The 23,933-nt window shown below is 58.0% G+C and overlaps 1 protein-coding gene and 1 pseudogene across 1 annotated transcript in view; both read right to left on the bottom strand.

Annotated features, from left to right (window-relative positions):
• Positions 1 to 22,811, bottom strand: part of BMP8A (bone morphogenetic protein 8a) — a 36,004-nt gene extending 13,193 nt beyond the window's left edge. The window contains exons 1-3 of the mRNA XM_026491029.3: positions 22,478 to 22,811; positions 8,611 to 8,800; positions 8,067 to 8,215 (exon numbers count right to left, since the gene is read on the bottom strand). Coding sequence (XP_026346814.2) covers positions 8,067 to 8,215; positions 8,611 to 8,800; positions 22,478 to 22,811 — 673 coding nt within the window. The remainder of the gene's footprint in view (positions 1 to 8,066; positions 8,216 to 8,610; positions 8,801 to 22,477) is intronic.
• On the bottom strand, positions 4,352 to 7,125 carry LOC113249561 (succinyl-CoA:3-ketoacid coenzyme A transferase 2, mitochondrial-like; annotated as a pseudogene).
• Positions 22,812 to 23,933: the final 1,122 nt, after the last annotated feature.

Here is a 23,933-nt window from a genome sequence, read left to right as displayed (position 1 = left end):
GCACAGGGCACAGAGGGGACACTTTTGCCAGAGCCTGCATGGGCCCTGGCGCGCAGAGGCGGTGGGCCTCAGTTTCCTCATCTGGAGACCTGAGGGAGACAGGGGAGGGGGCCTTGCCAACACAGGGTCGTCATTCGTGACAATGGTGAAGACTGCCATCTGTGTGGCCCTTCACAGGTTCGAGCGACTCCCACTCATGACCTCGTGCATCTCCACAGTAAACCTGGACAGCATGCTTCTCAGGAAAACTTCGGAGCCACACTGCCAGCGGCGCACAGAACCATGGTTCCCACCTCCGTCTGAGGGCTCTGAGGCCTGAGTTCTCCTGCCCACCCCATATTTTCAGGGGACTCGATGGATTCGTGCCCCAGTGGATGGGAGCAGCTGCCAGGGCATAGCAAGGGCTTGTTCTGCCCGGCACTGCCAAGAGCAGGGCCCTAAGTGTCCCCTGATGCCCACACACAGGACACCGGGGGCAGCAGGGCAGACACCTGGCCAAAGTCCCAGAGCTGGGGTTCAGCCCACATCTATCTTATTCCAGACCCCAAGTTCTTATTCACATAAGGCGTTAACCCCAGGTTTGTGGGTCAAAAAAGAGAGAAAAGGCTGTGGGCAGGGACACATGGGGGCCTCTGGCTAGGAAGAGGGATGCCCATGAAAATAGGATCTGCTTCAAGATGCTTCAAGATGAGGATGCCTTAAGAAACACTCATGACCCATCGAAATGTCAACTCCAATAAAACTTTCTATACCTCTTTTTATTTCCAAATGACCCCTGATTTTTTAAAGATTTATTTATTGGGGCGCCTGGGTGGCGCAGTCGTTAAGCGTCTGCCTTCAGCTCAGGGCATGATCCTGGTGTTGTGGGATAGAGCCCCACATCAGGCTCCTCTGCTGGGAGCCTGCTTCTTCCTCTCCCACTCCCCCTGCCTGTGTTCCCTCTCTCATTGGCTGTCTCTCTGTCAAATAAATAAATAAAATCTTTTTTAAAAATTATTTATTTATTTGAGGGAAGGAGAAGCAGAGGGCAAGGGAGAGAGAATCTCAAGCAGACTCCCCGCTGAGCATAGTGACCGAGGCAGGGCTCAATCCCATGACCTTGAGATCACGACCTTGGCTGAAACCAAGAGTTGGCTGCCCAACTGACTGAGCCACCCAGGCTCCCCGCCTCCTGATTTTTTAATTGTCAAAGTAATACAATAGCAATTGTAACGTTTGAGGGAAAAAAATCACTCAGAAGTCTCTCCATACTCCCAACACAGCATTTTCGCCGTTCTGGCATATTTTCATGTCAACTGAAGTTTTACACAATGGTGACCGTGTCTGTATTTTTTCCAACTTTTTCACACAAACGTGTTCGCTACTGTTAAAATGTCTCCATTATGAGCATTTCAAATGTATAAAATTCCTTTGAGAAAATACACCAAATTAATATTTAGATATTAGCTTCAGTTTAAACGCATTGGTTATTTCCTCACTTTCATTCTAAAGATGAGAATGCCACAGACCCCTTCATTTTCTCTTCCTGTGGAATTTTTTAAATGACAGGAGATGATTACTAACTCAATTTTATGTTTTGTAACACACAATGCCAACTGTTCCCCTCCGTGTCCCCTCAATGTGGCCACCCTGACATGCACACACACACATATGTATAGAAACATGCATTTGTCATACAGTATACAGACGTCCACATATACAAATACCTATGTTTGTGCCATTAGTGGGTCTATTATGATTCACTGGGATACACCACAGGTGAAGGGCACTGCCTGCGCCACCCACAGTCCTGCTCAGCTGGTCAAGGTCAGCCCTTAAACAGCTGTGCTGTAGGCCCGTGTCCTTGGGCCACGCTGATTGAACAACAAATCAATCCAGAGACTAAACTCTGACCTATGACATCACCTGCCACACACAACTGCACCAGACCCATCAGAGGCTCCGCTGGGGAACGATCCTGCTGGGACAGGAGGTCTTCAGCTCAGGAGCTAACACTGGAAGGAGCCCAGAGAGAAGCCATTCGGGAGAGTTTGGGTCATAGCAAGTCAGTCATGAGGAAGCAGCAGAACCACGAGGACACAGAGCCACAAGACAAGTACAAGCCCTGCGAGCAGAGGGGCAGGGCCAGTGAGGCCACGAGGAGCCCAGAGTGGACGGAGCACGAGGGTGACCGTCGTCTGCATGGCACTAGAGTGCAACTTCACGATCCTGGGCGGCTGGGCAGCCCTCTACCCCTGTGGGTGCCGCTGTCCTATCCCTGTTCCCTGGAGAGAACTGTCCACTGAGGAGCCAGGGAGGGCGATCTGTCACCTGAGGCTGTGCTCACTGTTGGCTTTCCTTGTGTACCCATCTGATCAAGGATCGTCCTGAGGTCTCCCGGGGGCAGAGAATGGGCTGCATGGAAGGCCCGAGCTGTCTAGGTGCTCGGGCCCTAGGCTGCCCTGCTCTGGAAGGCTGCTTTCTAGAAAGGCAGAGGTGGGAGCCTCTGGGGCCCAGGGTCCCTGCCTCTATACCCGACCTTGTGGGGGTGCTGGTGGGCATGCTGTCCCCTTTGCACTTGATGGGGTGTGTGCATCAGGCCTTGAGAATGTGGGCCACATTGTGGCTTTTCCCCTTTGGCCCAGATGGAATATGCTGCTTCTCCCGGCCAGGGGGGGCCCATGAGACCTCCAGCCTCACCCCACTTCTCAGTCTGCTCCATCGGCACCCAGAAATCTCAGCAGCTCACCTGCTCCATCTGTCCCTGCGCAGGTGCTCAAGGCCTAATTCACACCCCTACCCAACTGGGCCAGGCCAGGATCACTCCCGCCTCTCGAGAGCCCCAGGCCTCCTCCTGCTCGGTACCACCTGACTCTTCCCCACAGACCTGGCCCCACCTCAGCTTGCGGTCCTGGGTGTGACCCTGGTGCCAGGCTGAAGGAAATGACAGTGCCTGGCTGAAACCTCGGACAATCCCAGCTGTGGACCAGGTCTGCTTTTGTCCTTTTGGCTAGGTTACTTCATCATGTGAGAATGAGGAACTCCACTCTCCTCCTCCTTCCTACCATCTTACACACCTCTCACCGTCTGCTCCTGAAAAGCTCTGCCTGTCCCACGGCTGCTGGAAACCTGACCCCCAGGGCCGAACAGGTCCCCTCCCCAGAAGCCCCAAAGAGCCCCACTATCCACCCACTTGATGGCCTTCCACTCCACCCCCAACCTGGTCATGGTCCCTAGCCACCTACCCCCCCACCCCCCGGATGCCCCCTCAGGGAGCGGTGTCTCTGTCCCTCTGTTCCAGGATCTGGCCCTTCTTTCAGGGCAAGGGCCCAAGGAGGCCTCCCTGAAAGGCCTTCCTTCACCAGCTGCAACCCCCAGTTCTTGCCCACGTGCTCCTGATGGGTGTGTGTCCCCTCGAGAGCGACACTGAGAATGTGCGTCGTGCTCCGTGTCAGGCTTTGTTTTTACCATCACACGCACACACACATTTGGGCACACACGCACACATATGAACTCATTTTGTTCTTTTAAGGCTGTGAGGCTGTGGGTTCAGGATGAAACACCTCACGGCCTATCTTGTGCTGTAAGGGAGTAGTGACGACAGGCTGGTCTAGTGCTCCGCGACGGGCAGAAAGGGTCTGAGTGTCCTGGGCGACACAGGAACCCCATGCCTGAAGATGAGAAAAACTGTAAGCCTGTCTTAGGTTTCTAGAACCCCGTCCTACCACAAGCCGCCGCCTTGGACAGCACACAGGGGACTGCTTATCTACAGAGGAACCTCTCTCCCCGCCCTATCACTGCATTACCAGTGCTCTGGCCCAGCCAGACAGCCTCGCTGTCCTTCCAAACACATCTATTTAGCTACGGGAAGGAGGCCGTGCAGGGAGAAGGAGGGGAGGCTACAGAATTTAGCCACAAGATGAAAGGCCCCAGAGGAAAAGTCAGAGGGGCTGCAGGAAGACAAGCTCACGCAGACAGCATTCCTCAGGTCACCATGCGTGTTTATGCTTGTGTATTTTTCACGGTACTGGCAAAGTGGGGCCTTGGGTATACTGAGGTGGTCACTCCTTCCTCATCATCCCCCCCGCATCTCATGGCTCATTCACGAGGGGAGCCCCTTCTGTGAAAGCCATCCTGTGGGGACATCTGAGCCACACAGAATTTGATGTAAACAGCACAGTGAGGAGGACGTCCGAGCGCCCAACGATGGTACCAGACCAATCTCAGGGCGCACAGAACATACAAGATAAATGGCTATGTTCTCCTTTGAGTTTTAATTAAAGCCATCTCCCTCTTGAGAGAATAGTCTGTCTGGTGGTAGGAAAACTGGTCAGACGGCCAGCGCCTTGGACAGAGATGATCGGACCTCCTGTGGGTTCAAATGAAACCCACCCTCTGTGACCAGGGCTTCCTTCCCGGGTCAGGCTGCCACCTGCTGTGTGGGTCTGAGGTTCGGTGACATGCTGAAGGGGCTGCCTGTGCTCTTTTTGACGTCGTCCACCGTCAGGCCATGCCAGAGCTCCATCAGCGTCAGGCCTTTCTTCTTGTGCACGTCGAACATGGCCTTCTCGGGGTGATTCGGTCCGCACAGCACTTCCCGGGCAGCAGCAGGCTGCATCTCTCCAGGATTTTGGGTTCCTTGTCCTTGGCGCGGTGCTACATGGTGACCAGCACTCTCGTCTTGACGCTGGACACCAAGTCCATGGCTCCCCCCATGCCTTTCACCTGCTTTCCGGGGACCATCCGGTTAGCCAGGTCACCGTGCTGGGAATCCTGCATGGCTCCCAGCATGGCGGGTGCAGGTGTCCCCCTCGAATTATGGCAGACGAGTCATCGCTGGAGAAAGAACAGCCCCGGGAAGATGGTGACCGTCTGCTCGCCCGCGCTGCTGAGATCTGCATCCGCCTCCTCTTGTAATGGAAACGGACGCAAGCCCAGGAGCCCCCTCTCACTGCCCGGATGTAGCTGTGGGGCTGCTGGCCGGGAGGGCACGTGCCGTCCTCGAATTCAGGAGCCACCGTGTGAGGATGCGGGCCTTGAGGTCACCCACAGACCTGGCTTTTCACCTTCCTCCGTCCGCACCGTTAGACGCTCAATTCTTTTCTCATATTTTCCCCCTGGATTACGCAGTCCACACAAATGTTAGGAACGTGGACGTCTTCGGGGACAAACGTCCCCACGTCCACAGTTTCTTCCACGCCCAGCGCTGAGGATTCTGCGGCTTTGTACGTGGGCCCATTGAAATTCCTGGGGCTTCCTCTGAAAATGACGTTCCTGTGCGGTGGGCCTTCCACACTTTCACCAAAGCAAAACCAGCCGTGACCAGCTGCTCCAGAAGACAGCGGTCCCGTGAAACTCCCTCCTCTCTCGGGGCTGGCTCACGATGGCCATGTGGCCGCCGGGCACGTGCCTGATGGGGCACCTCCCTCCTGCACCAGGGTCCCCTAGGCCGTGGGCGGGTAGAACACGGGCACCCCGGTGCCCCCCGCAGCGACAGGGTGCCCTGGGGCGGCAGCTCCAGCTCGCCCAACAGGAACTGGTGCTCGCACAGCGCGTTCGTTCTCCCCCACGTAGGGGCCAACGATGCGGGGGGACCTGCCTGGTCTCCGGGAAAAGGCCCAGCCCAAAGTCGTCCGCCCCCACGGTGCTGCTGCCCACGGTCAAGTCCTTGCTGTGCGCCCTGGGCAGCGCCTTCACCAGGTTCTCTGGAATTCCAGAGCCCAAAGCCGCCGACCGTGATCTTGGCCCTGTCGGAGAGGTCTTTCGCGCCCTCCACGGGACCCGTGTAGACTCCGGAGCAGGCACGAGCGCTGGTGGCCAGGCCACGCACACAGCCCTCGGCCTCGGCCAGCACGGGCTCTGAGTGGCTAGTGGGGACGCAGCGCCCTAGGGCCACCGTGAGCTGCCAGAGGGTCGCCTGAGTGCACTCCGCCTCCAGGCTCTGGCCCCCCTGCCCCGTCACAGAGCAGGGAGGGCATGCGGGGCGGGGACACGGGGACCACGTGGCCCCCCACGCCCTGGCCCCTCCACGCTCTGAGGGGCTCTGGAAGCGCCGCACCTCCCGGCCCAGGCGACCCAACCCTGCGGGCCGACGGGGAAGGAGCGATGCCCACAGAGGCCCCACGGCGGCGTCTCTGAGGGGAAGACCGACCCTGGGCGCTCAGGTTGGCGGGAAGGCCGCCCGTCTCCAGTCCAAAACCCCAGCGGGCGGGAGAGATCCTTGCATAGTCCCTTCTGGGCAGCCCTCTCCATGTGGGAGGCCCCAGGGTTCTAGGCCATCCCCTTCCTTCTCCATCGACACCCCCTTCCTGGGTGACCTGCTCCGGTCCCATGGTTCTCAGTCCACTTAGAAGTCAGTGCTTCCCACACCTGTGACTCCAGCACCCACCTGTCCCAACTGACACTCCAGCTGGACGTCAACCAGGACTCTCAATAACACTGCGGCCAAAAAGGACTCTTGGTTTGCTCCCTCAAGCCGGCCCCTCCTCGACTTTTACTCAGGCAGGAAAAAAAGATTCTATTAAAAATGGCCACTGGCTCAATGCATGTTTTCCATGAGTCCTCCTCTCTCCACTTTTCTCCATTTCCGCGGCTACCAGCAAGCACCTGTCTGCTCCCCCTGCAGGCTTGTCTCCTGGGCCTGACTTTGCTCTTGTCCCCCCAGACTACTGTCCCCGCTGATGTCGGGGTGGGCCTATGTTGGATCCATATGGTGAGTTTTTATTTTACGATAGCTGACGTCTACAGAAAAACCGCAAGGACAGTGCAGAGAGTTCCCGGACACCCAGGGCCCGTTTCCCCGAGAAATGCTAACGTTGAAGTTAGCGCCGTGCACTTGTCACAACTAATGAACCAACACTGGCGTCTGACGACAAGCTAAACACGATGTATTCGGATCTCACTGTCCTTTTTCCCCTCCAGGGCCCCATCCTGGCCCCCACGTGGCATTCCGTTGTCGCAGCTGCTTAGGCGCCTCTGGGCTGCTGTCAGACTTTGTCTTGGACGACCTGGACGATGTCGAGAAGTACTTGTCGGGCGGTCTGTAGCACGTCCTTCCATTTGGGTTTGTCTCATGTTTCTCTCACGGTTGACGGGGTTCGGGGTTTTGGGGGGAAGACCACGAGATGAAGGGCCCTTCCCATCCATCACGTCAAGGGGATACTACGTACAGGACGTCCCTGTGAGACCTGATCGCCTGCTGCGTGGGGCAGGCAGCTTTCTCCTCTGTGAACTCACGTCCCCCACCCCGTCCCCACTGCACTTTCGAGAAGCCTAAGTCACTAAGCGTAGTCACACCGAGGGTGAGTGATGCCCTCCTCGAGGGGCTGTCTCAGAGGGTTCTTCTCTAAAAACCTGACTCAGATCCTGTCGTCCTCCACTGCTGCGTAGTACAGGGAGCTGCCCTCGACACTCCGACACCGGGCCTGGGTTCGCCCACGCTCAGAATGTGCCCTGCAGCTCTCAGTCTCCTCTCCCACCTGGCCCGGCCCGTCCAGCCCCGGCCACAGGGCCGCTGCTGTAGCTCAGATCCGCCCATCCTGTGCCCACCCTCGGCCTCTCCCTTCCCGCTCCACTGCCTGCAACACCGGAGGCTCTCCCCCAGCTACCTGGGACAAGAATGAAGGTGTGAACCCTCATTCGACAGAGGAGGACACTGAGGCTTGGAAGGTAAGTACCCTGCCAAAGTCACCGGGTTAGAGCACTGCAGAGCTGGGATTCAAACCCGGGCCTCTCTGATCTGAGTCTGAGGGTATAACCACCTTCCCTCGGCCCTGCCCAGTGCGGAAACGCCCCACGTACACAGCTGCTCTTGGGAAGGGACAGCATGGACTCCCTCTTAGCAACTGAAATATTGGTTCTGCAAAAGGAGAGGAGGGAGACTGTCATGGTAGGGGAACTCCTGCTGTGGGAACTTCACCCTCTGTGCCCTGCTGAGTCCCCAAAGTAGGTAGGGGATTATCACCCCAGCCACTGGGCTGAGAGAGGCCAGGCCTCCAGGGCCAAATGAGGTGGCTGCAGCTGGCTCTGTGCCAGCAGCGTCGGAGGAACCCCCAGGAGAAGGACTGCTGCCCAACCCTGAGCCTTACCGTCTTCCGTTTCCACAAAGAGGCGGAGCCCCAGGTCCTTGTTCCGGCTCAAGAACCAGCGGTCACTGGCTGCTGTCACGTCTAGCACCAGCCAGCCCTCGTCCCCAGCTCGGAGCGTCTGAAGATCCAAAAAGAACAAGTCAGACTCCCTGTGGACACGAAAAAACAATTAACTGAGGGCCGCCACAGCCGCCTTTGAGTTTCCAGTGCCTGCCTAGGGGACCACTCGGGGGCACCTACCCCGCCTGGCTCGGGCTGGCGCCCCGCGTGCCTTCTCTCTGTATCTATGTATGAAGGTGTTACTGGGCCCAGTGCGGATGTGGAAACTGAGGCTCGGGAGCTCAGTGACCCGCCCAAGGTCCCACAGCAGGGCAGGGACTTGCAGCAGGACCGACGCTGGGCCTCTCCCCACAGTGACACGAGGCCTCGGCCAAGTATCCTTCTGCCTCTGAGAGCGTGCTCCCCAGGGAGCTCCCCTTCTGTCCTCTGGCAAGTGTCCCCTCCCCGGCCAGGCTTCCTCGGGAGGCGGGTGCAGGGTAGGCACCTGTTGGACTGCTCCCTGACCACCTGGACCACGCTGACGTGCAGGGTCCTGTTGAGCAGGTGGGCGCTGGCCAGCTTGTAAATCCGGAACTCAGCGGCTGTGACCGCCTCGCCCTCTGGGATCTGGGTCAGGTCGAAGCGGAACTCCTTCCAGTGGGGCTCCTGGTGGCCCAGGGTGCGGTCACGCTCCACTGCAAGACACAGCGGGGCCCCCGGTCACTTGTGCTCTGGGCAGAGCCAGGGGAGCTGGGGGCCCGGGCAGCCTGGGTGGGGATGGCTCCCTCCTCTGCAAAGGGGCTTGCTCCCAGGCTCTGCCTCCTGGGTGCTGAGAGGGCGCGACGGGGCTTGTGCTGAGGTGTCCAGCACAGGGCCCGGCACGCCGTGGTGCCAGCAAGAGCAGCCTCCGCTTCTGGCCCCCAAACCCCAAACCCAGCCTGCCCCGCCCACCCCCGCTGGCTCTGGGACCCAAGTATGAGACAGAGGGCAGGTCCCTCCTCTGGGAAGACTGACATCAGACCCAAGGCAGAAAAGGGCTACGGGGGCGGGCAGGTCTGAGGCCGGGGCTGTCCAGATTCTGCCGATGTGCCATGTGCGTGCAGGGGAGTCTGGGGGAGAGGGAGGGTTTGCAGCTGACACTGGGGCTGGGCCTGCAGGGGTGAGCGTGGTTGTGCCACCACGTCAAGGGAGGGCACTGCAGAGGAAGGGGCCAGCCTGAACCAAGGCCTAGGGCTGAGGAACAGACGGCACAGGCAGGGGAACAACACCCATAAACACAGCAAAGGACGAAAGGATGGCCGGTCCTGTTTGGGGACAAGGTGAAGGAGGAAGGAGGGTCAGAGGGAGACATGGAAAGGAACAAGAAGGAGCAAGGTAGCAGTGACAGCTCCTGGTGACACCTGGTCAGGTCCTGGAGAAGCTGGACGGTCCCACGATGGGGTGGGATCTGAGCCGGCTTCCCAGGGGAGGCGCCACCTGAACTGGCCTTGAAGGATGGGACGGAGTCCTGTCGGGTGGAGAGGGTGGCAGGGAAGCCATTCTAGGCAGAGGGGACCTCGGAGGCACAGGTGTGCAGTGCGGGGCGTCCACAGGTCAGCGCTGTGGGGGACTGGCTATGAGTCTGGCTGTGGTCTGACTCTGGAGGGCTGGAATTCCGGTCTAGGAGCCCGGGCTGTGCCTCTGGCCAGTGGGGTTCAGGGTTCTGGGCAGCAGGGGCACGATGTGGTTTTGGGGGGGTGGAAGATACGCAGGGAGGGGAAGGTGATGCACAGGCTGGAGGGGGAGCCCAGGCGGGCCGGTGGCGGGGCTGGTCTGTCTGGGCAGGAGGCTGGGGTGGCGAGTCAATCCCACATCTCCCCCGCTGCCCGGAAATGCCCAGGACAGTATATTTAGTACCGTCTCACTTTAGCCTCTTGTCACTTTCAAATGCCGCAAATCTGTGTTTCCGGAAAGCAGGGGTGGGAGCCGCCCAGCACCTTCCCCAAAACCCAACACTGAGATTTTAATGACATGTCTGTGAGTCTTTTTAAAAACTCTCTCTCTGGCTACTGGGCTCAGTGACCACAAGTCACCAGGCTGTGGCGGAGGCGGATGTGGGGAGCGCTTCCTGTCCTCACGGTGGGGACCGTGTCCAGCGAGGGACAGGCCAACAGCTGGGCTGGGCGGGTCCGGTGGACACACATGTTGACAGGAGGAGATGGGCTTTTCCTCCCCAGACCACGGAGGAGAAGGAATAAGATGTCCACCCTCCGACAAGGTGCAGGACACGCAGTGCAGGCACGGCCGGGAGCCAGGAGCCGCAGAGGCCGCGACGCCGGGTGGCAGCCGTGTCCTGACACGCGGAAAGCGTGGAGGGCAGGGCTCTGGACCCGCACCGGGGATGCGTGCCATGAACACTGACACACGCGTCCCCTCCTCCCTACAGACACACACACACGCACAGCTTCGGTGGCAATTTCTGTGGACTCAGGGACTGCACGGACCACCTCTGTTCCGTGGCCGTGTAAAATCCCGGACGTGCAGGACGTCACGGGTCTAGGCCGCTGGCTGTGACAGGGTGTGGCCCAGAGAGTGAAGGAGGGTGGCTCAGTCACGCCCTTCACCCGACTCTTCTCGGAGCATCCGACCGGATCCGCGAACACGGATCTGCTCCCAAGGCTGTGGGGCTGACCAGCGGGTTGCGGGGCGGCGGGCAATCTCAGGCCGCAGCCCTGCCGCTGATTCCCTGTCGGATCTGGGGGCCGAGGAACAACCCACGAACCCGCCAGCTCCACGGGAGGACCACGTTCTGCGGCCTCCCTCCCTTGCTGACCTGGGTGCGGGGTCAGGAGACCCCTGTGCACCTGAACTGACCCCGGTTCCAAGCTTCCACCCAGTAGCTCAGCACAGGCAACTGCCCACCCTGGCTGTTCCAGGCAAGTTCTAGAACGTGGCACGTTTTAGGAAAGGGATGCTTTTCATCAGAAATTAGTAAACCTTCCCGGGCTGCAGCATTACACACGACGCAACTGTAACTGGCCAACGGGGAGCCCCCCCCACCCTGTGCTGGAGCCGTGTGGGTGTACAGCTTTCCAGCAGTTGGTTCTGTGTATTAGAAATGGGGCAGAGGGAGCAGGAATCGTAAGCAGGCTCATGCTGGATCTCACAACCCCAGGATCATGACCCAAGCCAAATTCAAGAGTCTTCACTGACTTAACTGACTGAGCCAACCAGGTGCCCCAGAAACAGTATTTCTCAAAAGCTGGTGTTGAGGACTAGCAGCTGTTAGGATCTGGATTTGCCCCACAGTAGCTCCTGGACCGGCTGCCCCTGCTTTTGCCACTAACACAGCATCGAGAAGTATAGGTGCTCTGGCCTGTAGCTGGGGCTTCTGGTCCCAGCCCTGACCCTACTGGTGACCAGATACTTTAACTGGCCTCAGTCTCCTCATCTGCGAAGTGGGGATACTAGGAGCCTTTCCACAGAGGGGCCTGAAAGGGCTTTGGGAGGGGCGGGCATTATCAGGTAGGTAGGAACGATGGCCATTCCATAGGAGTAGGAGTTGGGAAGGGGTGCTGGCCTCCAATTTCCTCACGTCATCCCTGTATCAAAGTGAACACACCCTGCCAGCACCATAGAGCCTTCATGTGGGAATCTCAAGAGCCAAGGGGGAGAAAAGGGAGACCTTCAATTTTCTTTTTCTAAATAAAAGTATGGAATGAAAGGTTATGTAACATAAAAATGTACTAGGGGCTCCTGGGTGGCTCAGCTGATAAGTGTCTGCCTTCATCTCAGGTCATGATCCCAGGATCCTGGGATCGAACCCCGCATCGGGCTCCCTGCTTGGTGGGAAGTCTGCTTCTCCCTCTCCCACTCCCCCTGCTTGTGTTCCCTCTCTCGCTGTCTCTCTCTGTCCAATAAATAAATAAAATCTTAAATATATTATTTATATATATTTATATATAACAAAATTCATCTGAAAGGCATTTGGATGGTTTCCTTTTCACCTGCTTGACCTTCGTCAAGGCATCTGATCCTCTGGGCCTCAGTATTCACATCTGCAGAATGACCAATTGATACAGGGTCCAATGAAACTGCAAAAGGCCATGTTTGCTACTGTCGTAGGTACTTGCATGTGGTCCAGCAAATGCTTCTAACAGATTACACAGGAGCCTTTCCTTCTTAGTGCACCTTCATGCCGACCCTCCACTTCCCCAAGGCCTGGAATCGCCCAACGATGCCCGGGCTCGGAGAGGCAGCCCCTCAGCACCACCACTGCGGCTGCTCTGGCTCAGGCACAAAACAGAAACTGACCCTTTGTGAAAGTGCTGAAGATTCCAGAACATCAGTGCTCTGAAGACCGAGGTCACCACACACTTTTTTTTTTTTTTTTTTAAGATTTTATTTATTTATTTGACACAGAGAGAGACAGCCAGCGAGAGAGGGAACACAAGCAGGGGAGCGGGAGAGGAAGCAGGCTCCCAGCAGAAGAGCCTGATGTGGGGCTCAATCCCAGAACGCTGGGATCACGCCCTGAGCCAAAGGCAGACGCTTAATGACTGCGCCACCCAGGCGCCCCCACCACACACTTTTATACACACAGAGATGGAACCCAGGGATCCTGACCCCCGTCTGCGCTGCTCCACTACATCAGGCTGACCTCCACCTTCTGACGTTGAAAGGACGGCATAAAAGTCCGTCTGGAATTGGCCTGTTGCTGCCTCCCACCCTTCCCCACCCCCGTTGTTGATAGTCCGCAGAGGGAATTTATGGGAAAGGCCAAGGTCTGTACAACGTGACTTCTTGGGTTTTCCCAGGAAATTCTTTTTTTTTTTTTTTGCTACCGCGTATGGGGTTGGGAAGTTATTTTCCCAGTCCCCTGGCAGATTTGGCCAGGCTGAAGGAGCAGTGGGTGCTCCCTGCCTGGCCTGTGTTCTGGATCCTGGCCATCTGAGCTATGTCCTGCCAGGAATCCTCTCTCTGGGGTGGCCCTGGGGGGACCACTGATGCCTGGGGCAAGATTTCTGGGTAGTCAATTATTTCCCCCATCTGCAACATCTGGGGGTGAGGATTCCTAATATGGGGGGGGGTCCCATAACTTCACCTTCGGGCATATGGAAAGGACTCCTGACTATACATGCTCAGGAGGCTTCTAAAACTCAGTTTTCCCATTCATTTTCCCTGGAGACACCCAGGAAATTAATTCATTTACTCCTACACATTTGAAAGCAGAGCTTCCTGTATGCACGTCACTATGGAGGCACTGGGGACACAGAGCGGCCCGTGCCCCCATGGACATTATGGAGTTTGCAGTGCGTGGGGAAGCCAGGTAGCAAACAAGGTGATTGTACGTGAGCGGCTATGAAGGATGTCAAGGGAGGGGCGGGAATGGGGATAATGCAGGAAGGGTGTGTGGGAGTCACTTTAAGCTTTTAACTTTATTTTGAGATAATTTTTTTTTTAAGATTTTATTTATTTATTTGACAGAGATAGAGGCAGCCAGCGAGAAAGGGAACACAAGCAGGGGGAGTGGGAGAGGAAGAAGCAGGCTCATAGTGGAGGAGCCTGACGTGGGGCTCGATCCCGTAACGCCAGGATCACGCCCTGAGCCGAAGGCAGACGCTTAACCACTGTGCCACTCAGGCGCCCCTGAGATAATTTTAGGTGATTTAGATTTGGAGAAAAGTCTTTGCACAAATAGTACAGAGACATCCCCTATACTCTTTACCCAGCTTCCCCTAATGATAACATCATACGTAACCAAACCACAGCATAATTATCAAAACCACGAAACTGATATTGGTGCAAGGCTATTTACTACAGTCTTTCCCAGAATTCTGCCAGGTTTTCCACTATTCATTTCGTGAATGTTCTCGACTTCCATCCAGGGTCCCACATCACATTTAGCTGTTAGGTCTCCTGGGTCTCCTCTGATCTGTAACAATTGTTAAGTCTTTCCTTTTCTTTCATGACACTGACACTTTTATTTACTTTTTTTAAAAGATTTTATTTATTTATTCGACAGAGATAGAGACAGCCAGCGAGAGAGGGAACACAAGCAGGGGGAGTGGGAGAGGAAGAAGCAGGCTCATAGCAGAGGAGCCTGATGTGGGGCTTGATCCCATAACGCCGGGATCACACCCTGAGCCGAAGGCAGACGCTTAACGACTGAGCCACCCAGGCGCCCCTTTAATCTTTAAATTTTTTTAAAGTAGCCTCCATGGCCAACATGAAGCTTGAACTCACGACCCTGAGATCAAAACCTGTGCTGAGATCAAGAGTCAGATGCTTAACGACTGAGCCACGCAGGCCCCCAGGACACAGACCCTTTTCAAGAGCACTGGGCAGTTATTTTGTAGCATGACCCCCATGTCAGTTTATCTGATATTTTCCATTAGACTGAAGTACGGATTTTGGAGACAAATATGCGCGTCAAATTGGACAACGTGGTGGTATTATTCCTAGTGATATTAACGGGGTCCTTGATTAAGGTGTTGTCCGGGGCCTCAAAGAGGCTCTGTGACCTGGAAGAATCTGATTAAACTCAACAGTTGTCGATGCTACGATAGTCCATGACCCTGTGAGGGGGGTCGGAAGCCACCTGTGGTTTTTAGCAGCCAACAGAGGCTCTTGACAGCCGGCTCCATCGAGACACCTGGGCTTGGCAGAGCACGGGCCCACCACCAGGGACAGACAACGCACCACTGTTTCCACAGGTACCTTATTTTCTACAAAGCGCCACGTGGGGAAGCAGTCAGAGTTTACTTTCTCTACTCCATGACTGTGGCTCCAGGAAAATAAACACTCACAGGACTCCTGGCCTTCTCCTCCATCCTCTTTCCACATTTGCTTATGGGTAAGGATGCTGCGTGCCGGAGACGTCCTTGACCGCCGCGGCCGCTGACTACACCCTGCCTTTCTGCCTCTGAGGATCTGCACCCACCGCTCACGGGCTTGACCACCAGATGCCACACCCTGAGCCCAGCGGCCCAACACCAACAATGGCTTTGGATATTTTTGTGACTTGGACAAAATTTAAGGGTATCCTGGTGATCTAAATCTGTCTTGTTTCTGACCAAAAAGACTTCAAAAGACATCCTCTCCCTTTAGCTCAGAGTGGCTGTTAAGAGAATAGACTCTCCTGACCTGTCTGCCCTCAAACCCTTCCCAGCCCCACGGGGCCCCCAGGAGGAGCCCAAGCTCTGGTTCCAGGCCCCCCTGAGCTGGGCCAGCCCAACCTCACGGCCTCCTGGGCCTTCTGGCTGCAAACGCCTCTTCCCTCCCCCGGAGGCCCTCCCCAAAGCGCCCTCTCCTGAGTCGCCCTCATCCTGCCGTGTCTAATGGCTACTTTCCTCTCAGTCCAGCTCTCCAGGCCCCTTGTGCTCCTCTGACCCCGCACAGATCAGCCTGCTGGCCTCTCCCTTTCCCCTGCCCCCGGGGTCCTATCTCTGGTTCGTGTGCCCCTCTGGACGGTGAGCAATCGCGGGCAGGACCGCACCCTGTGGGGCGGAAACGGGAGGCTCTCAGTGGACTCCCCTTGAGCTCCTTTTGTCCTGGGGGCCCAGAGAGGGACGTGTCTGCAGGTTCCTCCCGAGCTCCCCGGGACAGTGGGGCAGCCTGCTGGGCTGGGAACGGCTTCCAGAGCACAGCGGGTCTCCACCAGAAGCCCTCACGTTTTCACTTGGCTGTGGGACTGGCCCTGTCTCATGGCCAGGCTGCTGAGGTGGACGGCAGGCTCCCCAGGGTCCCAGAGGCAGACGCGCTGGCCCCGTCCGCTGAGTCCTGCTAGTGACAAGGCTCAGGGGCCCCCTTCAGACCTAAAGCAAGACCCAGGTCTCCGTGGCCGGTGAGAGGCCGGGGGGAGCTGCAGAACTGATCACCTACCAATTCTGCATCTGAAGGGCTTCTTCCTCCCACCCAGAAATCTCGGTGCTGCCCAGAGGAGGCCAAGGCTTCATTTCTAAGGTATTTTTAGTCAGTCTTCATTACTGACTCTTTTTGAGAGCTGCTTCCATAAATGGCTCTGCACTCATGATTGCCGGTCCAGGCCTCAGACGGCTTTAGACCCCAAATTAAAAGGGAACACCCGCACACTCCGCCACATCAAGTCGGTCAAGGCCAAAAATAGATCCAAGGAGACTGAGCAAGGATACGATTCCCCAGTGCAAATCCGGGGAAAGAACTGAACGGTGGGAGCTTTCCAGGAAGATGTGGTCACAGTGACACATCCCTCTCCCCTGTGGGGAATGGGTTCCCATGAGGAGGTGGACCGGGTGTACCTCCCTGCCCTGGGCCTCAGCGCCGGAGGAGCCCCCATCAGTGGGCAGGGGTGGGCACATTCTTTCAGACTTAAAGACCATGTGAAATGAGTGGCCCTAGATTCCCTCGAGGTGGCGATATTGGGATGGGGGGGTCACCTGTCAGTGAGGTCCCCCACCCCCCAGAATGCGTGCTGAAGCCGCCTTCCTCCAGGCAGGGCCCTGGGAGTACTGGAGGTCCCAGGGAAGCGTCCAGGGAGATGCCGCATCCATGGTCGGCTCCAGAAAGACAGGGAGGGCGGGCTGTGCTCTGCCCCAGCCGACCAGGCCCGGGCTCCTGCCCCGTGCTCAGCCCCGGCCTCCCACTGGGTTCCTCCTCCCTTCACCTTGCAGGCCTGCCCCCAACACCTGCCACACGGGGGCTGGGGGGATGTCAGATCCGGCCCCTGTTCTCAGGTTGTTCATGGTTTCTCAGGGAGCAGGAGAAAGAGGGGCAAGACGTGGCCCTGAATGAGGCGGGCAGAAAGTGACTCAAATGCTAAGAGAAATACACACGACGGGGGATGGGACTTCCAGCACAGAAGGAGCCTATCTTTTCAGGAGTAGTTGCGGTGGAAACAGTCAGACTTCTGGAAACTTCTGCCCACCCCTTTTTAAAGTAGAAATGGAAGTGAGGATATTGTATGCAGAGGGTTCAAAATGAGCAGAGGAACAAGCAGGGCGTAATAGCTCTCAGTGAGTAAGCTCCTGCCACGTGACAAGCATCTAGCCAGCCCCACTGCGCGTTTCGCCTAGTTCCGCACAGGTGAGGAAATGAGGCTCCAAAACTTTAAAAAGCACCTGCGTAACATGTCCCAGCTCCCAAGTGGCAGAGTTGGAATTAGAACGCGGGTTTACAGGAGCCGCATCCACACGCGCATGCTCACAGCACCTCGACTCATAACCCAAAACCAGAAACCACCCAAACGCCCATTAATAAAAACGGATAAATGCATATACTTGTGGAACGCAATACAACTCAATTATAAAAAAAGAACTATGTGGATGCTTGGCTGGCTGAATCAGAAGAGCATCTGACTCTTGATTTGATCTGAGGGTTGTGGGTTCGAGCCCCACACTGGGTGTGGAGATGACTTAAAAAAAAAACACTTAAAAAATAACTACAGAGACAATGATAATAAACATGAATCTCAAAAAAACTATGTTGAGTGAAACACTAGGCCTAAGAGCACACACTGTATGATGCCAGGTGTAGGAAGCTCAAGGATGGGTGACAGGAGTGCACTGTGACAGATGTCAGGAAGTGGGTGCCTGAGGGCGATGGGCTGCTGGGAAAAGGATCCCCTGGGGCACCCATGTCACGTGCTACTATGTGGTCTGAATGGTGTATATTGAGCATGTCTTATTTTTGTAACCCCAAACCAATAAAGACACTTTAAATAGGATTCTCTTCACAACATACATTCAAGACAGTCCAATTCAGCAACACTTAACGCACCTAATGACGGGCCAGGCCCCCACCCGGGCGGAGAGGCGGCTTCTATATAGAAGAGCACAGGAGACAGGGAGCAGACCTGCTGGGTGACCTTGGGAAAATCACCTAACTTCTCTGAGCTACACTCTTTCCCAAAACATAGATGTGACCGTAATTGTGATGCGAATGAAGGCACAGACCTGCAGGTTCTGGGCACGTGGTCCTCACCAGGCATCATCTCACACGGTCCCCGAACAGCCCCGCAGGCTGGGTACCACGAGTGCCTCCATTTGACGGAGGAAGAAACTGAGGCTCCCAGAGGTGGACTGGAAGGCCCAGATCACACGGCAGGTGGTTGCATCAGGATGCAGACTCGGTCTGAGTCCCAGGTCAGAACTCCCCACCCAGGTCCAGTCTGCCTTCCCACTGTCCGTCCGCTCCTGGTTTCCAGATGGGGGTGTCACTGTCTGGACCACTTGACAACCCTCTCCGTGGTTATGCATTTATTATTTGCTCCCCGTAGATGGCCGGCTCCCTGAGGGCAGGGACTTGGTTAGGCTCACTGTCATACCCCAGTAACCAGAACTGTGCCTGGCACGACTATTTGTCGAGAGAATTCACAAACAATGAAAGAATTCCCTAGTAAAGAACCAAAGAGGGACGCCTGGGTGGCTCAGTCTGTCGAGCGTCTGGCCTTCAGCTCAGGTCACAATCCCAGGGTCCTGGGATCCCGAGTCCCACATCAGGCTCCTCGCTCAGCGGGGAGCCCGCTTCTCCCTCTGCCTTCTCTGCCTGCCACTCCCCCTGCTTGTGCTTATGCTCTCTGACAAGCAAATAAATAAAATCTTTAAAAAAAAGGGGGTTTTTATTTTTTATTATTTTTATTTTTTTTTAAAGATTTTATTTATTTATTCGACAGAGATAGAGACAGCCAGCGAGAGAGGGAACACAAGCAGGGGGAGTGGGAGAGGAAGAAGCAGGCTCATAGCGGAGGAGCCTGATGTGGGGCTCGATCCCATAACGCCAGGATCACGCCCTGAGCCAAAGGCAGACGCTTAACCGCTGTGCCACACAGGAGCCCCTAAAAAAAGGTTTCTTTTAAATAGAGAAAAAGAAAAAAGAACCAAGGAAAGTGACCATGGGCTCATGGAGACCAAGGTCACAGGGCTGAGGAGGACACGGGCCAGGTCCCTCATTTCCACTCAGTCCTGCCGCTCCCAAGCCCAACACCTCAGGTCAACACCCCTGTCCTCGGCTGCCCGAGGCACGGGAATAAGTCTGGTCAGAGAAGGGCCGGGACAACAGTGAAGACGGTTCCATGCATTTCTGGCTAGACCTCTGCCTGCAGGGCTGTTTGTGCCTCAGTTTCTCAACCCGGAACATGGCACCTGCTGCTCCTCTGACTCCAGGTGGAGAAGGCCAAGAGGAACATGCAGAGTTGGTCCTTCCGGCCTCACTCCCCCCTTATCAGGGGCAGGGCTGGCCCGAGGTGCCCGAGGTAGAGCCAGTCAGACCCACGCTCCGGCCCAGGGGACGGGGTGGTGCTGTGACGAGCTGTCTCCAACACAGAGCCAGGGGGTCAGGGCTGGGAGGCCCCTTGTTTTCTGACACCATGGCTGTGGACTGGACGAGAAAACAGAGGCCCAGGGAGGGAAGGGAGGTTCTCGGGACAGGAAGGAGTCAGTGGCGGGTCCAGGCGGTATAAGAAGGGGAGGTTGCCTCCCAGCTCAGGGCTCTCCTCTCCCTGAGCACAGGGGACACCGAGGACAGACCCTGTCAGCTCCACGTGGCTATCGGCCCCCACTACCGTGTCCTGACCAAGGGGAGCCGAGAGTGTAGAGTCTGAGACTGACTGACAGGCCGGGCAGGGGCCCCAGCTCTGACCCCAGCCCTGGCCTCCCTACAGACACAGTCAGCCATGACACGGGCTTCCTAAAGCATCTGCCTGGGCACAGAGGCCCGACCTGTGGGCCGGAGGCCTGGGACAGGCCCGTGGTCTCTGGGTCCCACAGGCTGCCGTGGACGGTCAGGGGCCTGGCAGGTACCGGCTCTGGCTTCTCAGGAGCCAGATGAGGCCAAGAGGAGAGGTGGAGCTGGAGGCACAGGGACAGGAGCCCGGGCGTGGGCGCTGGTACCGCGGCGACTCTGCCATTAGACTCCATGGAGGTTCAAGGGCCTGGGGCCTGGGCCTTCAACAAGCAAAGAATCCTGCTAGGTGTCTAACCCCCCGCCCTGCCCCTACAGCCTAGGTAATTACCAGTTAAAACCACTCAAACCGAAAGAGTTCTAGTGCAATTAGTACATCAGAATAAAGAAGGCCCTTCTGACAGCGGCTGGGCCCGCCCACAGGCCGGGCTTCCACCGAACAAAGATCTGCTTGTTAATCCCACAGCGTCAGAGGCCTTCGATCTTAATGCAACACGCACAGACAGCGTGGGAAGAAGGCGGCATCTGGAATCCACAGGCCCTGGATGATGTCATGGATGGGCTGTGTGGCCCTGGGCTGGCCATTTAACCTCTCTGAGCCCATGGAACTGGCTTGGAAAACAGTTTACATGTTACTACATGGAGGAAACAAGGACCCTTCAGGCTATAGAACTTCAAGGGCTAGTTTTTATTCTAAAAATAGGTATAGACGCCTTTTGATTGGCTTTTAAAATCTGTGTCTGGGTTGCACGTAAGAAGTGTGGGACATTCCCAACACACCCATCCAAGGCTGGGCAGCAGCTGGGTCAGCAGGGACCAGCCCAGGCGCACCTACAAGAGGGCTGATTTTCTGCTCCTCCCATCTATCAACCAATCACACAATAACCTTGACGATGCCTTGATCTCTAGGAGCCCCACTGAACAAGGAGGAATCTGTGGCTCCAAGAGGGCAAGAGACTTGCCTAAGGTCACACAGCAGAGGCAGGAGAGGAATCAGATTTGTCTGAGCTAAGGGCGCTGCTTGATTCACAGTAACAGCTCCCACCAAGGCTGTGCACGCCTTCACCCAGGGGATGCTGGGGAAGCAGGACATTGGCTGGGCAGTGACTCACTCTAATGGATGTTGCCCTAAGGGTCATTCTCAGGATGACTGTGTCCACAATCCCTCTTGGTTCTGAGCCCAGGTCAGCTTGTCCTGAGGACAGGGCTCCGGCCTCAGTTTCACACATGGTCTCTTTTGTCCCGAGTCCCCTACCTTGCCCTTAACCAAGTAGGTGGCATTCAGAGCGCACTGACCAAGTCCTATGCCTGGCACCTGGCTCTCAGCAGAGGTTAACAGCCACTTCCTGCTGCTCACTCCTCACCTCAGCCACCCACCAGCTCTGGGGTGTGGGGGACAGAGGTCTCCTTGGCTGTCCACTCTGCCTGCCCTAGTAGAGGAAGCAAATGGCTGAAAACCCCACAAAAGCTGCTGCTGCCCCATCCCCTGGGTTTCTCTGCCTAAACCCCTCTGGAAGCTCTCTCCACCCTGAAAGCCTGCCCTCCTGACAGAAATATCACCTCCTTGAGGCCTGGATGTAGGACCAAACAAACTGGGCCTGTCTTGACTGGGCCATGGAGAGGCTGTGCTATCCTGGGCATGACACTGCCTCTCGGAGCCTCACTGTCCTCATCTGGGAGATGGGGATGAATATCATGTCTGTTCCCAGGGTTGTGGGGAGGGGAAGGGTGATGCTGTAGGTGAAGGGATGCTGGTGGCCTTGGCAAGGGTCCTGTCCCCACCTCAGTCTGAGCTGCAGTCCCTGAATCCCCAGATCCAGTGGGGTGTCTGCTCCAGCCCGGACCCCTGACCCTCACTGGCCACAGACAGGAAGCAAAGCGGATAGAGGACATTCACGACTGTAGATTAAAGAGCATTTAGTAATGGGAAAGACAACTTCAAGTACTCTAACCACAAATGGCTCCAAGACTTGGAGAAAAATTTCTGCAGAAAAGAAAGGCTGGGCTTTGTGTGGGAGAATGACGAGGGTCCAAGGGGCCTGCTGGTCCTTTCACAGGCCTGGACACTCACTGCACGCCAGCCATGTCCCAGGTGCTAGGCCCAGGGTGACGAGACGACCGACTGGCCCACTGAGCTCAGAGTCTACTCCTTCGCCACCCGCTGCCCTGACAGCCACACCCTCACCTACAGGAGCTGGGGCTCTGGCCAGGGAACAGGCAGCTGTGCACTCACGACATCTGGGTTCTCGGCTCAGGTCACTTTGATGATGTGACCGGGGCTTTCCACACTGAACTTTGGCCTTCTCTCCAGTACCGCCCTTATCACTGTGACAGCATCCCGGCCTGTTTACTCATCTGTCTCCCCAGGACCAGACTGTCTTCCTGGCACTGCCCGGTCCACCAGACAGGAGATGGTTCCTACCCCTGGGTGTGTTCGGGGGCGGGACATCCTTGGGACTCACATTCACGCCTCTGCCCCTGAGGGTCCCACAGCCCACGAGGCCCACAGCCCTTGGACTTGGCGGCCCTGAGCTCCACACTTCCCACCCCTCTGTGGGGGCGTGGCCACGAACAGGGGGCACCTGTTCGCGGCAGGGGCGCGCACTGGTCAAGGCGGGGCGCACACTGGCCAAGGCGGTGCACGCACCCCTGCCGCCCGCGCCGGGTCTCTCCACCCGATGGGAGGGCCGTACGGTCACCGGGGCCCCGGACGCCCACCCGGCGGCCGCACTCACCCATGTTGACGAAGCTCATGACCAGGTCGGCGCGGCCCTGGGGCCGCTCCGGAGGGCCGCCGTCCTCGTCGTCGTCGTCGGCCATGGCGTGGTACAGGTCCAGCATGAAGAGCGGCGCCGACGCGGGCAGCCGGGCGGCGGCGGGCGGCGCGCGGGGCCGGGGCCGTCCGGGCAGCCCCAGCACCGCCAGGATCTCGCGCTGCATGTCGCGGCGCTCCCGCGGGCCCAGGCGGCGGGCCGGGCAGCCGGCCGGGGGGCGCGGGCCGGGGCCGCCGCCGCTCAGCGCGCACAGCGCCAGGCCCACGAGCCACAGCGGCCCGGGGCGCGCGGCCATTGGCGGGCCGGGCGGGCGCTCAGCGGGCGCGCATCCGCTCCGCGGCCCAGCCGAGCCCGGGGCCGCCCCGACGGCGAGTGGCCGGCGAGGCTCGGGCTCGGCGGCTCGGGGCGGGTTTGCCGGCGGCCGCGACGCTGTCTCCGCTCGCCTCCCGCGCCGCACCTGCTGGGCTCTGGGCGGCGTGGACGAGGCCTCTGCCGCCTCACAGCAGGAGCTCCTCCGGGGCCCGGGGTCCGGCGGCCAACGTGTCTGTGGCCGCCGTACCGACAGACTGCTGCTGCCGAGGCCGGCTCAGAGGCAGGGGCGGCGGGCGAGCTCCCGTAGGCGCTGCGGGCGGCGCAGACCCGCGGACGCCTCTTCGGTGGGACCGGCAGTCTGCGCCGCGCGCCCCGCCTCCGCCGCCCGTGGGGCCCGCGCGCCGCAGTCGGGCCCCGCCCCCTCCGGCTCCGACCAATGGGGGCGCGGGGCGGGGCCAAGGGCGCGGAACACACGCCGGGAGAAGGGGCTGTGGATCTCGGTTGGTTTCGTGGGTGCCGGCGATCCCGAGGTGTGAGCAGCTGTTGGGTGCTGGACGGTTCGGGTGAGGGGTCCCCTGTCCGGACGTCGGGACTTGGGGGCCGTGCTGGGCTCCTCTCCCAGCCGCTGGTGGCGCCGTCGGCGAGCGCGGGGCCTCGGCCTGGGGACGTCAGGGTAGCGGCGCTGTCGGGGGAAATCGGGGACCTGCCGTCTCGCGGGCCGTGTCCTCGAGCGCTCTCGCCGGGCGGGGATCCAGAGTCTCCGTCCCGCCAGCGAGTGACCCGGCCGCTCCGCCTGGTGCGCGGAGTGTCGCTCCGGGACCTGAAAGGCCTCAGTAGGGTCTAGAGGGAGAGGGGCCTCTCAGGTGCCAGTCGCGCCGGGAAAGTGGGACGCATTCCTCTGCCAGCGGCCTCTGCAGTTCCTCGCTGGCCACCCGGCGCCTTCCCCGCTGTTCCTCTGCACGCGCTGTTGGGGGCTTCTCGTACCCCGACACCTGCTCCGTCTCTGCTCCCGGGCGCCTAGCCACCTGGCTCCCGCGTGCTCCCGGCCCGCGTCCCAGGCGGGCTCCCCACACTCCCCGATGTTCCCGCGATGGCGCTGTCACTT

Source organism: Ursus arctos, unplaced genomic scaffold (genome assembly GCF_023065955.2).
Source record: "Ursus arctos isolate Adak ecotype North America unplaced genomic scaffold, UrsArc2.0 scaffold_32, whole genome shotgun sequence".
NCBI lineage: Eukaryota > Metazoa > Chordata > Mammalia > Carnivora > Ursidae > Ursus > Ursus arctos.
This window is presented reverse-complemented; position numbering and strand designations above follow the sequence as displayed.